Source organism: Rhea americana, unplaced genomic scaffold (genome assembly GCF_003343005.1).
Source record: "Rhea americana isolate MKP2758 unplaced genomic scaffold, rheAme1 scaffold_84, whole genome shotgun sequence".
Classification (NCBI taxonomy): Eukaryota; Metazoa; Chordata; class Aves; order Rheiformes; family Rheidae; genus Rhea; species Rhea americana.
Window position 1 is genome coordinate 3487996 of NW_028187023.1, and position 13701 is coordinate 3501696.

Here is a 13701-nt window from a genome sequence, read left to right on the forward strand (position 1 = left end):
TTTCAGAACGCATAATGCAGCTTTATATTATTAACAGCAATGGGTTGTAACCAAGAGCCATTTGGGAAGCTGAGTACATTTCTTTCTGCAGCATTTCAGAGATCCCCTGGTAGGAAAGCTAGTAGCTAAATTTTGTTTCCATTCTAGACAAATCTACTCCAGAAAAGTAGTGTTTCATGAAATGGGAAATTAAGGTAAATGAGTTTATCTTGTCTTCTAGATAAGAATTTGGCTCTGGAAAACATCAAATGCTCTATATCTTCAATGTATGTTTTTATAGCCTGTGCCACTAATGGACAAAAGAATACATATAAATCTTTCACACCRATGACACTTCAGATGGATTCAGTACTATTGTAGCAGTAGTAGTCTGTGGCCACAGACATGTTACGGGAAATAGCCGTATTTCCTTGCACTTGAGAAGAGACCCTCATTCCTTCTGTGCTGCCTTTCCCAGGACCCCCATAGCCTTTGAGACTCCTTTTGCAACAGCTGACCAGGGGCAARGTCATCTGCATGAAGCTCCCTTCCATTCAGAGACAGGACAGGGCTCAGTAGGAGCTTTGAGAGTCAAAAACCAGCAGGGACTTGGATAAAAAMCAKCAGGGACTTGGATAAAAACCAGAGTACTAGAATACAGTTAACRTCTACAAACTATTGCTAAGTGAGTTGTCGTACTGTCCGCTAAGATAAGCTTTTCAAAGTCTCCACTCTGAACAACAGCTGGACTCTTGGTCCAGCTGTATCTATTTGAACTTGTATGATATTTGGACTCAGTTTCCTAGTTTGGAGCTGGCTCTCCTACGGTGAAGTTCATTGTTACCATTCCCAAATAAAGCTAATCAATACAGCCTCTTCTAAAAGGGGGAACTGTGATTCAGAGAAGGAGTAAAAGGCATTACTTCATTACTTCACTGGCTGGTGGATTTTTCCTCCTGGTGTGTCTAACTAGACACCTCTAACACACCCATTATCTAGGTTTGCAATGAAGATGTGATGGGTAAAATATTAAAGATCTCCATTCTTTCGCTCTTCTCCTGCTCTTTTAGGGCATTTCAACAATCAAATGTGTATCCCCTTAGCCAAGCATGGCTAGTCACTGATTCTGGCACAGATCATCTTGCCAGAGTCCCCTTCCATGCAGCCATGTGTGCAAGCAGCAGTAAGCAAGTGGCTATGAACTTGAGCTCTTGAACAGTCTATGTTGTTAAAGCCTGGGGATAAACRCACAGGCCCTCAAATGATAGCCTTAAACCATGCTAACAACCACTTGAGAAAGAGTTCCTTTGACAGTAACAGCTATCAGCACATCCAACTCTGACTCATCTATTTCACCATCTGTGACAACATCTCATTCGCATTAAACTGATTTTTCTTTGCTCCTCATTCTTAATATTCATGCATTCCCAATTGCAGGAACATTTGTCTGACCATACCGCAAAAGAAACAACCATCAGCATATGTATTTAGATGAGCCACTAATTATAACCAAAAACCCGGTACTGATTTGATATTGTCATCTTTGGAACTAATGACCTGAGATAATGCTCAGTGATTGCCTATCTTCAACAKGCAGTGACAGTATAGATGATTAATTTCAGTGTATACACGGGATTATATAATATTTTTCAGCCCTACTTTACTACACACTTAAAAATATGTTCAGATAAATGTAGTATATCAAGTGCCCTCATGAAAACTATGTGGGCTGTATCAAACAAATACTACATACCGGAAAATTTACCWGGGCAATTGTTAAATAACAGGAATAAATAACCATTATTGGTTGTTTCACATCCTATTTTCAACTCCTTAGACTAAACCCATAAAGGAGATACACAGGGAGTACCATTAAAAGGCAAGCCAGAAAATTCAAATTCAACCAGAGATGGATCATTCGGGATCTCAACAGAACAGCTTTGGGGCATGCTAGGATTTCCCCTCTGCCCAACAGGTGATAATTACCTCTCAGTACCTGTCACTACTGGCAATTAGAGATCTCTTCTCCACAGAGGAAAGCTACTCTTCTCTCTCAAGTTGCATAACTGGTTAACACAATAAAGCTTAACTCAGAGTAAATGTATGAGCCTGTGTTTACTCTCAAGTCTGTGGTTTCCATTTCAGTCTCCAAAAAAGTTCTTGTGTCCCTCCAGTACATGGAGGAGCTGGTCATAGCCGTAAGATTTCAGGATTAAGCTGGAAAGGTGGTATGTTTTGCTGAAGGCCTAGCAACAAGCAGTGTATGTTAGGCACTGAAAATTACTAAAAGGCCACAGTGAAGCAAAGTTTTAGAGAACAGTTTCCAGTTTGGTACGTTTAACATAGATTTGTGTTTGATAAGCATGAGAAACGGCTCTTTGCCATCATCATCCTCTCACCTCCCCCCACTCCAAGCAAAGCATGGTAAGAAAAGAGGCCCAACACTGTACTTCTTCCACAAAGCAAAGGGTTCACCCTCTGTATCCCTTATTTAACTCTGAGTCAGAGAAGCTGTCCCTATTAAAGGCCAGCCTGGAATCTCTCCTTTAAAGTATTAAATGTTATTATTGTCAGAACCAATTTCAGTCAGTTAAAGCAGCTGAGAGCAAATCCCTACATCTTTAAGCACTTCAGAATCAAGGGCACATTGACTTTATGAAAAAAAAAAAAAACACTTAATGTAGGCTGAAAATAGGGTCTGCTCCTTGAAGAATCAGCAGAGATGTTTACCAGACATTGACCAAGATGTATGCAAGCAGTACAACAAAGTAGTCCCAAACTTGGTCCTTTTTAGCAACAACYGTTGAGTCCTAGGTCTGGTAAGCCTTTCTCCCTTTCCAAAAAATTATTTGTCATCAGGGACTTTCAAATCATTCCAGCCCACATTTCCACACTTTACATTGCACAACAACATACATTTTCTGATGCTAGCATTTAAAATGGCATTTAGAGATAGCAGTATCATAGAGCAGCTTCCCCTGAARGGACCGTTTTGACTATTCACTTTTACTCCAGTTACACAAACAATATCCAATATGAGACCTTCCAGCTTCATACTGGAACTTTAGAACTATTTAGTCTCATTCAAATGATCAGTGCTCYTACATCTTCCATTTACGATGTTTATAAACATTTATACACTATAGAAAAATTCAGTAGTCAAAATGGGACATACCAGCACTTAAAGGAGCGATATCACAGCTTGCCAAGGAGAGGGAACTTGTATACACAATGGAGAGGCTGTTACCCTGCCTCTTTCCCATATATCTAAATGTTCACACAAGAACTTCCRAAGTCCTGTTGTAACTTCTGAGTGAAATGCTGTGGAACCCACAAACCACTGCACTGCATGCTCAGTACAGACACAAACACTCCTCTTTTGACTACATTTACAAGAAAGTTAAGTTTGATCAGATTCCTTGCAAATGTCTATGCAACACTTCTTTAGTAGTTCATAGTTAAATGACAAACCTAGGTGACAAAATTCAAAAAAAAATAAGAAAGATTAAATCATTAAGTACCTCATACTGAAATTTCCTTGCAGAGTTGTTATCTTCAGGTGCTGGGTTTGGATAGAAACTGGCTTTCTGTGGCACTTTTGCTGCAATCTAGCCACACAGCATGTGACAGCTCAGCTGGGACTCAAGCCCCATGCTGGTGCAGGGACTTAGAGGCCAAGCAGCTTGGTTCCCGCAGTGAAGCTTCCGCATATACAAGGACTGTTAAGCCAGATAGACTCCAGTGCTTTCTCTGGCCTTCGCTTCTTCCTGATTTCTGCTCCCTTCCCTTGCTACCCCAACGTGGCAAAGCCAAGAATACATGACTACTTTCCTCATGTAAGAGCACTCCACAGCCTCTGCTATTATCATTGCCACAGAGTGTGAGACCAGTCTGCCTTTTGAGCATCAGTTGACACAGTCTGTAGAGGAGCATAAACAGAGCTGCGTGCAGTCTCCTCTAAACCTGCAAGGAACCCTCGTGAAGTACATTATTTACACAATAAAAGGAGCAGGAAAACACCTCCATATACTCACGRATTACTACTCACTTTGAAAGCTAAATTTCTGAACTCTATTCTCAAATTTTATATTATACTTGCTACATTTAGCAAGAGAAGGGGAAAAAAGCCCTTAAACTATAATTCTTATATCCCCCCCTTTCCTTCCATTTCATTGCTTCGGTGATTAAGAACTTTGCTTTGACATGATGAGAAGCAAAAGATCCTTCCRGGTAACTGTGAAGCCACTACTTCATGTTGTTGATAGCCTATATACATAAGTAAAACATTTCACAAATATTTTACCAGTTACCTGATGACTTTTTTTTTTATATAGTAACTAGTTTCATTTGGAAATCCCCAGGCTAACAATTTCTAACACTAGATTGCTAATATCTCAATTTTTCTAAATTAAAAAACACCCACATGCTTCCCTACACTAATGTATATAAAGTAGCCTCAATATCATCTGATTTAGGCTACTCYAATTTAACAGCTTCATGTTCTTCAATTAGTATCAGTAATCTACTTTGAAAACTATCTATCAATTTTAAATTTTAAGTGATCTAGGGAGAAAAAGCTTCTAGACTATCTGCATTAGCATTACTAATATCCAGAGGAGTTCTAAAGGTGMATCAAGTGCTTATTACTAGTAACAATTAAAGTAATTGAAACAGGCTGTTGTGTCAAAAATGAAAGAACAGCCTAGCTTACACCTTAAACTGCTACTTCTCCCTTCCTGGCAAATGCTATGTTTAAAATCAACCATGCCCAGCTGTGTTCCCACTATAATCAACATCTGACTTTCCCACACCTGAAGCAGTTCTGGTGCTTATTGCTGGAGAGACTGGAGCATCCTGCTTAAAATATTGACGCTCACCAAAAACTTCCAGGGTCTCATAAGCCCAACACTGTGTCATTATAGGGCTTTTCTGGGATCAGTTCACAACTGATCAGAGCTTGTTACTGCTGTAAGTAATAACATCAGTTATCTCAGATGAGAGCACACCCATGCTTGCTGTTCTGTTGTTTATTCTCCAACACCTGATGCACCAGTCAGAACAAGAGCTGTCACAGACCTAAGTGCCAAAGTCCATTTTCACGGGGAAGAAAATAGGGAAGGAGCAAGTAACACTGACAGTTAGTTCAGAGCATAGGTCGGAATCTGGCAGTACGTTTGACATAACTTCTACCGACCTTAGGTGGCACAGATGAATGAACAAATATCAGTATCTGCTGACTCAAAGCAAAAAGCAGCAGCAATTTTTCTGCAACAATTGCATTTGTGTCACAGTAAAAAAATGTGAGTCAGGCACATATTAAGCCGCTGAGAGGTGGGGAAGAGGGAAAGCAGAGATGAGAATTTTACTAAAAGGAACTATGGCTGGAAGACCAATGCATTTAGTGAGAAAGCAAAAGCAAACAGACCCATGTTTCACCTGCACACAAACACCAGCATGAAATCTTGGTGAGTGATCTCCAGTCATCCACATGGTAATTTGAATAATTATCTTGCATACTTAGTTACAGCTGCAGCAATATGGATAAAATCTCTCAAATCTGGAAAGTCATATTTTAAATCCACACAGCATCACTCTTTGTTTAAACCAGTACACACTCTTCTCATAGGTGGATCCTTCTTTAAGAAATTTGTGGAAGGCATATAGTCTCCCTCGGCCGCACGTGGGGAGACACAGAGCAGAATTCCAAAGTGGGAACATATGGAGCGAGGCAGCACAGACACAGCATGCATCTGCCTGAAGCTAGTCACAAAGAAAACCCTGAGAAGAAAGGTACAGTTAAAGGCCCTCTCCCATAAGTAGATTACCTGCTCTTTCTTTGAATCTGAGCAGTGGAGAAAGACTTCCTCATGCAAAACTGACATCAAAAAATAGACTGGCCCATAAAGCTAACCTGAACAAATTATTACCCTCGTACTAGCACCTTCCAGGAAGAGAAGAGCTCAAGTTCTGTTTCAAAAACCTTGAACAGTTGCCAGAGGAGGAACCAGGGCCCCAGCTGAGGTGGCAACAATTACGAACGAGATCGAAAGCCCCAGGGACCTTTGAAAGAATGCAGGCTTCACTCACACAATGCCGACCACATCTGGGTACGAAGAGAATATAAAGTCAGGATAGACAGGCACATACCGCGAGCTCCTAATATCACACTGTGGCCAACAGGGATTGCTCTTATGATTTATAAACTGAAATGAAGTGAGTTTACTTCTGTATGTGGCAATGGCGTTTATATATGGTTCACAGATTCCTTAGGGCATTCAAGAAAGCAAAAGAAGAGGGAGAAAACTGCTTCTAWGAGGTCGATAAAAGGTATGCAAGGTAAGCCAGCTGTTAGGAGTTGGCTTAGATTTRCTATGCAGGGGTCTGCACATTCAACAGCAAGCTGTTACAGGTTTGCAGATAAAATCAGTATTGAAAACACTTGGTATATAGCACTGACATGCTTGATAATGAAACTCTGCACACATTTGGGATGTCTGCATTTTACAAAGCAATACCGAAAAACTAAAAAGGATGTGGTAGAAAGAAGCTACATACTACTCCAAGAGAAAAAGTGTTTTACACYGAGAATCTTACAGGATTCTATGGCTTCATTCTTTGAAATAATGTGTGAGAGGTAAGGCATTACAGCACAGGTATGCCTTCACAGGGAGAAACTATCAGTTATTAGAGGCCTCTTTAACATAGCACCAGAAAACTCCCAACAAACCAGYTGTTGAAACCTGAAGGCAAATTAAAAATACAGCATCTTTCCATCCCACACCCTTCTTTATAGTTGGCTTGTTTAATTAAAAATTGCCAGAGAAGTAGTACATCTTCATATTTTGACATCAAGTCTGGCTGATCTTCCTTAATGTTATGTCTGAGTCAAATGCATATTGTTAGTACATACAATTCAGGAAACTGGGTGAAATAAATGCCTAGAATGCACAGAAACCCAGACTAGATAGATTTGATTTTAAACTATGGATATGAAAATTCAGGCCCCAGCAGTTYAGTAAGCTCACAATAAGCTTGAGGGGCTAGATGAGAGTTGGAAAGACGTATCAGCTGCCTTAAATATTCATGGCAAATGAGTTTTCAAAAACATATATAAAYGATACTTTTTGGATGCTTTTTAAATTTGTATTCAAGATCTCAACTTTATAACACTTTTCAAAGCCCCAAGTATATGATTTTAACTCATTAGCTTAGTAACAAAAGCTGAAATTCTCATTGACCACTTGAATTTACAAGCTATCCCTTTAGACATTTTTTCAATTCACTTCATATGTAGAAAACATATATACAATGTTAAGTGAAGATGAAATTCAAGGCTACAGAAACAGAGCAGAGGAGACTTTGGAAAACATACAAAGTTTAGGTGACACAGTCCAGCTGCTGATAGAAAATAAGCTGATCCACAGCTCATAGAAGGAGACTTTGGGGTTGARGTGTATTTTTCCACAAAGATGTTATCAATAAATGGGACAGGAGATGGCAGGGATTAGAAGAGAGACTGCTTAGTACTGCTYGACACTGTTTTGAAGGGCAGACATAAAAAGGTGCTACTGAGGGTWGATGGGTTAGACTGGATGATCTAAAATTTGAGTAGACACTACTTACCTGACTTCTAGAAAAGCCACTGAGTAGCAATATATACCACCTGCCCCGGGATTAAAATTATTCAATAACTTTGAAAAAGAAATCCAAAGAAACAGTATCTACCAGATAGGTCTTTCCTTGCTCAGTATGCCACACCAATTATCTGGGCGTAGCATRTTATCCCTTCCCAATAATTTAATAAACTACCTGCACCACAGAYAGCAATCATGCCTGAACAGTATCAAAATCCCAAAGCTGAAAGGAATAAACAAGGACTCATCTTTCTCTGCTTTTTCAACAGGAAAAGAGTGAAAATAACCACTCCCTTCTACAATGCCTCATCCTCCTTAGCCTTTTCTACACAATCCCCCTCTTGCAGATGAGGGTCTACACATAGCTGAGGACTAACAAGCAGAGRTTTGTTACACAGACCTTTCTTTACTGTCTACACCCATATTCTGCTTCCTTAATCACATTTGTGAGTGCTCTACATGGACACCAAGGCTTAGACCAGGCCTTAGACAAGCAAGCTGCTTTATCTGCAAAAAGCTATCTGAACAGCTACCCATATGCTATCAGACKTAACTGCTTTGCCGAACAAGGTAAGTCACTAGATACACAGGCTCAGACTATCCGACACCAATATATGCTTCCGCAAACCTCAGGCCAAGTCTCTTCCCAAAGTTCCCTAAGAATATAGGGCAAAATTCCTCCAGTTATATATACATATATACACACACATATACATATATATATATATATATCCCTCTCTCCCTCCCTCCCTTACAGTGGAGCAGTTTATTGCCAAAACAAGACTTCATGTGGTGTAAACGCTCTGAAACTTTTTGTGATGACATAGGAATGTCATGTCTAACATCATACCACTTCTACCTCCTCTGGAGGCCAGAAATACAGCTGGCACATAACGATTTTGAAAGCATCAGAAAAATCCTGCTAAAATAATGAGGAAAAAGAGACAAGTAAAGCATCAAAAGACCAGAYAGATTTCTTTGTTTGAATACATATACATTGCATAGGTGATTTTTTTTGGCATCATACAGACCAAACTATACATTTTGGTTTTCTTTTACAAAACAAACAAACAAAAAGCATTCTTTCTTGGAGACAAGAGAAATAGGTCTTTCCCCACAGAGCTTAGGTCAGTCGAGGCGTTTAAAATCATACAAATCGCAGTGAGGAAATAAGGTCCTGCAGGTAATTTCAGCAACACTCTTTTCAGAGTAAGGGYTTCTTCCTTCCATTTTATTTACTAAGCCTCACTCCGGCTAACACCTGCCAGTCTATCTCCTCAACACCACATCAGTCTTAGGAAATAACCAATAGCCAAGATGAACTCAGACTGCTCTGGGCTCCCTGGCTTCCATCATTCTAAGATTTTTGTGATGGCAGAATGCAAAAACAAAAACAAAAAAAAMCCCTTTATCTGAAGAATTTCCCATGCAAAAAGCAACCCCCAAAACAATGCAAAAAAGACCTTTAACCTGAACGACTTCAAGTAGCTTGATGGGTGGAAGTGCTATTGCTTCATTGCCACTTTAAAGACCTTTCTGCACCCTCAGCATGACCATCGGGTATCTCTTGCCATTGCTTACCCTTGTGATTCTGTTGTCTGCCTGTCTCTTTCTCAGCACTTGTGGAAAGCTTCTTCTTGCAAGTCTAACTCAAGAATAAGCAGCCCTTCTGATTCTTTCTAGCAGCAGGCTATCTTCTGTCTTTACAGAAACAGCAGAATTCTTCATCAAGACTGCACATTAGCTTTAAATCAGCAGCTACACTGATAATTTTACCTGTGAAATCACAGATCAGATTTTATACAATTTTTCCTAAGGCATTTATTTAGCAACAACCAAAAAAAATTAAACGGAAAATAAAATACCCTCCACATTCCTCCTCTTTATTCATTGCTCAGAGACAAGGATCATTGGTTGCAAGAAGAATTCAGTGGGAACAAGGCAAAGTCTCTAGTAAAAATTTTTGTTTTAAAACCACCCTAACCCACCCCCAGCCTCTTTAACAGAAGTAACTTCTCAAAACATGGAACACATGAGCATGTTTGAAAGTTCACAATGCAGAAAAGAGGGACATAGCCAAAGACTCCCTTACACTAGTCAAAAATACAGCTATTCCACCCTACATGTGAACACAGTCATCTTTCTTCCCCTTTTCCTTTCTGTTTCCATCTACCCTACAAGAAAATCAATATATAAAGAACATTAGCAGCAGCTTTATGATAGGCAATGATGCTTTTGGACATCAGTCTGTGATAAGATCGTTGATTCTCTCTTTCTTTAAAATACATCCTAGCATGAACTCTTCATATCCGCTGTCGATACCTCAGCATGATCCACACTGCTGCCACAGCAAGYGCCAGGCCTGGCACAAGAATGGCTGCTAGAGGAAGCCCACCTGGTTCTCCATCACCTCGATGACTCGCTGGGCCATTTTGTGGCTGCAGCTACAAGGGAAGAAAAGTATTTGTGTGAGAGAGCCCACTGCAGGAGAACCCCCAATCCCATGTCAGGACCAGGTGGTACTGTAAGGACATGCAAGATGGTTCCTCCAGCTACCTGTGCACTCTACACATGGGAGGGTTAGAATGGCTTTCCTGAGCTGCGCTTTACTACGGGGTACCCTTTCACTRCAAGTCATCCTCACCTTTCTCTACCACTTCATGAACTAGTCACAAGGTAAAGAGTTCAACACCTGGGGCAGGTTAGGTCTCATGAAGCAGAAGCAATCTATACACATACCCAGACATCCCTGGGTGCACTTTCCATCATACTATTTTCTGGTGTCATTCCCAACAAGAGGGCATCACTAATCCCATCCATTTTTCTTACTTGCTCTGTGCAGTGGTCCAGATTTACTCTTCCATTAAGAGAGTAGAAGAGGGGCCCCATCCCACCTCCCCACACCAACATGCTTCAGGTTGATCATTGYCCTTTATCAACTTCAATGCTGGCCAGACACGTCCAAACAACAAGAATGCATTAAGGATTCCTCTCCTTCTATATCCAAATGGTGCCAGTATTTTTAAACTGCAGCAGCACACATTTCCTTTGTGCTGGGCTGCAAATGCTTCTCAGCACTAGTATGAGGTGATGACCTCTGAAACAAGGGAATTTTGTCTCTCAGAAAAAAATGGAGAACTTGAGACTTTGCCTTCACAGACAAATCCTTGCCTCTGAGAAAGAACAACTGTGAGAAAATACATCATATTCTTAGCAGGAAAACAAAGACCTGGGGACTCCTCCAAACTCACCTTTTCACTGATACTGTTACAACTGAGTAACACAAGAGAGGGATACAACTCATGGTCAGTTAGAGGGAGTTACAGTTCAAACAAAATCTTTATACGTAGAATTTATACTGAGGGCCTTAACTGGGTATTTTTCTGACTTGTAAAATACACATCCATCAGCCACAGGAACCAGTCTAAACTAAGCTAGGAACACCCTAAAAAATGGGTAAAAYATACCCTGCGCTGAATTTTCAGAGACACATCATAGCCTGCATTCCGGAACAGTTCCACAGCATCCTTGTGCCGTAAATCTTTCAAGTCTCTGCCATTGACCTAGTGAAAAAAGAAAAAGGAGAACCAGGGTAAAAAGCAAATTTTTTATGATGCAAGGTAACATAGAAAGAAAGAGACAAAATTCTTCCTCTTACAAAGTTCTGCATTTAGTACACATAACTATAATTGGCAAGATACAGATTCATCCACTGATATTATAGATGTATTTGTGCTGAAAGATAACATGAGAACTTTCAAGCCAAGAAACGGAGATGCTGAGAACACTACCTAGGAGCAAAACCTAAGACGACAGTTGTATCAATAGCAGCTTCTTATGTTGTTGCTTTACTGGAAAAAATAACTGTGACATCTAAAGGAAAATAAAAGTAGCTAGAGCAAAATTATTGTTAAAGTAATACCTTTTCCACATTTTACCTTCTACTGGTCTACTTTTGAAACCTTATTTCTGTTTGAGTGTTGTAAATAAACATTTAAAAGGATTCTAAGATACAAAAAGACTTACATGCACACTTGACATTCACTTAGATGTGTTAGGATTTTCTTTCATTTTAAATAATATCTCATGGCAGAGGGTCTATATCTACTTGATTTCACTTGCTAACTCCTGATACTCACGCTAATTTTTCTCTTTCATCACTATTACTCCTAATTKTATCCCCTCACATCACACCCTGTTCCACCCTTCTCTTGATATTTAAAACTGCCCAAATACATTACACATGAATATTAAATTGTCAAGAAAAGATACAAAGTTTTTCTGCAGTTCTAGTATCATTCAGAGTAATCAGAGATTTAGTATCATTCTCTCGATCAGTAAGAGGCTCAACTAGCACAAGACACTATTTATTTATAGAGGCTAAAAACACAATTTTATTTTAGACTTKCCTATTAAGAAGTACAAAATGATCATGTATCAGATAAAGAGAGGCTACTTCTTCACTCTATCATGTTTTTAAGTATATTGTCTTGTATGCTTGCTAACAGCCAACAGAAAAGAAACTGGGGGACTGTAGCTCAGTCACCTTAAAACATTTTTCTGCAAGGAAAACTACGTCATTTGCAATTAAGTAATTTATGGCCTAAAAGTTCAGATCCTCCTGAACCAAAGATCAATAGTCACTGACTATCATGCAAATAAATAGAAACTTAGAGGTAGAAGACCAATTCCTGTATTTCCATGTTTGTAAATGACAATCTAATGAGAGCAAGAAAAGGTCTGATGAATCCTAAAGCCTCTGGGAGGCAAGTCACAGACGAAATACAAATGCAGCACCAAGTAATGCTTCTGAGAACAAATCAAGACGGCAGATGAGATGGGCCCTTGTGTAGAGGCACTCCCACCTCAATTTCCTGGTACTCAAAGCTCTGCCCATAACCTCAAGGCAGGTCCTCCACTTAGTTTCCTGAGGATCACCTAATTGCATTCATGCACTCTGATGGCAAACCCGCATCTCTCATCATGTCACTCAAAGCACTTCATCATGATCAAAGCACTTCAAGAATACAGCAAGGCGACAGAACAAAGGGCTTACCGCTAAAATTTTATCTCCTTCTTGTAATCGGCCATCAAGGTAAGCTGCCCCATCCTTTTTGATCCGGCTGACATAGATGCTGCTGTCATTGGAAATGTACTGCTGATCTGTCCCACCAACAATGTTGAAGCCCAGCCCTAAGGTAAGCCAAAGACAAAGCTGATGAGAAATAACTCAAAGCTTAAGACACTCTTGCCGTTGTGAGGGGCTGCACCGTACACTCCCATTCTCCTGTCTTCTCATCTATATCAAACTCATAGCACACAAATCTGCATCATCCTTTCCAGTCATCACTGCCTAGAGAAGTTTGTCTCATCATACTGTTCTTCAAAGCAGAGGAGAGACCTGGACACGTTAGGGGCCACAGCTCCATTCTGTAAGGTATCTATGAGCTGTTGTCCAGGGGGTGTTGGGGAATACTGAGGGCAAGCTAACATTTCTGAAAAGTTTATTCAGCCTTCAGCAGGAATAACCCTCTTCAGTACTGTGTGAAAGGAAAAGAAAGCATTTTGCAAGGAAAAGAAAGCATTTTGCATTTCACAGCAGACTACTGTAAATCATTACTTTTGAGCAACCAGGAATCATGCCTCACAAGACCCTCATGAGTTGGGACAGAGTTAGGAAAGGCAGGGGGCATCAGACCCCTTCTGCAAATGAGYGAACAGACAGGTGGAGCTGTGCTACCAGTGAGGGCTCCTACAGCTCCAAGCGCTCCATTTCCACATCTAAGGAGCTGAAGCTGCCATTCTTCACCTCTGAGAAGGAGATTAGCTCAAATTTAATTTAATTACTTTGTTCTGCTCCAGGAATCCAAAACATGTCAGGAAATAAATACAAAGTTCTTGATTTGAGACAAAACAAGAAGAAATACACATATATTAAACAGAACTAAGGTCTACTTCGTGTTTCTTTGCATTGCTCTTTTAAATAAGCCTTGATTACAGACCTCTAAGCGAARCCAGCTGCTGGATTTAAGAGCAGTTAAAGATACCTCTTTGAAATGCATGTACACCAATGCACGCAGCATGGGGA

General features: G+C 40.1%; 1 protein-coding gene across 1 annotated transcript; it reads right to left on the reverse strand.

Annotated features, from left to right (window-relative positions):
* Positions 1-8562: 8562 nt before the first annotated feature.
* SYNJ2BP (synaptojanin 2 binding protein) lies at positions 8563-13306 on the reverse strand. Its single transcript, XM_085323357.1, has 4 exons — positions 13234-13306; positions 12670-12842; positions 11081-11176; positions 8563-10057 (listed from the first exon to the last, which is right to left on the reverse strand). The coding sequence occupies exons 1-4, from the start codon at positions 13304-13306 to the stop codon at positions 9917-9919; spliced, it is 483 nt and encodes a 160-aa protein (XP_085179483.1). The 3' UTR covers positions 8563-9916.
* Positions 13307-13701: the final 395 nt, after the last annotated feature.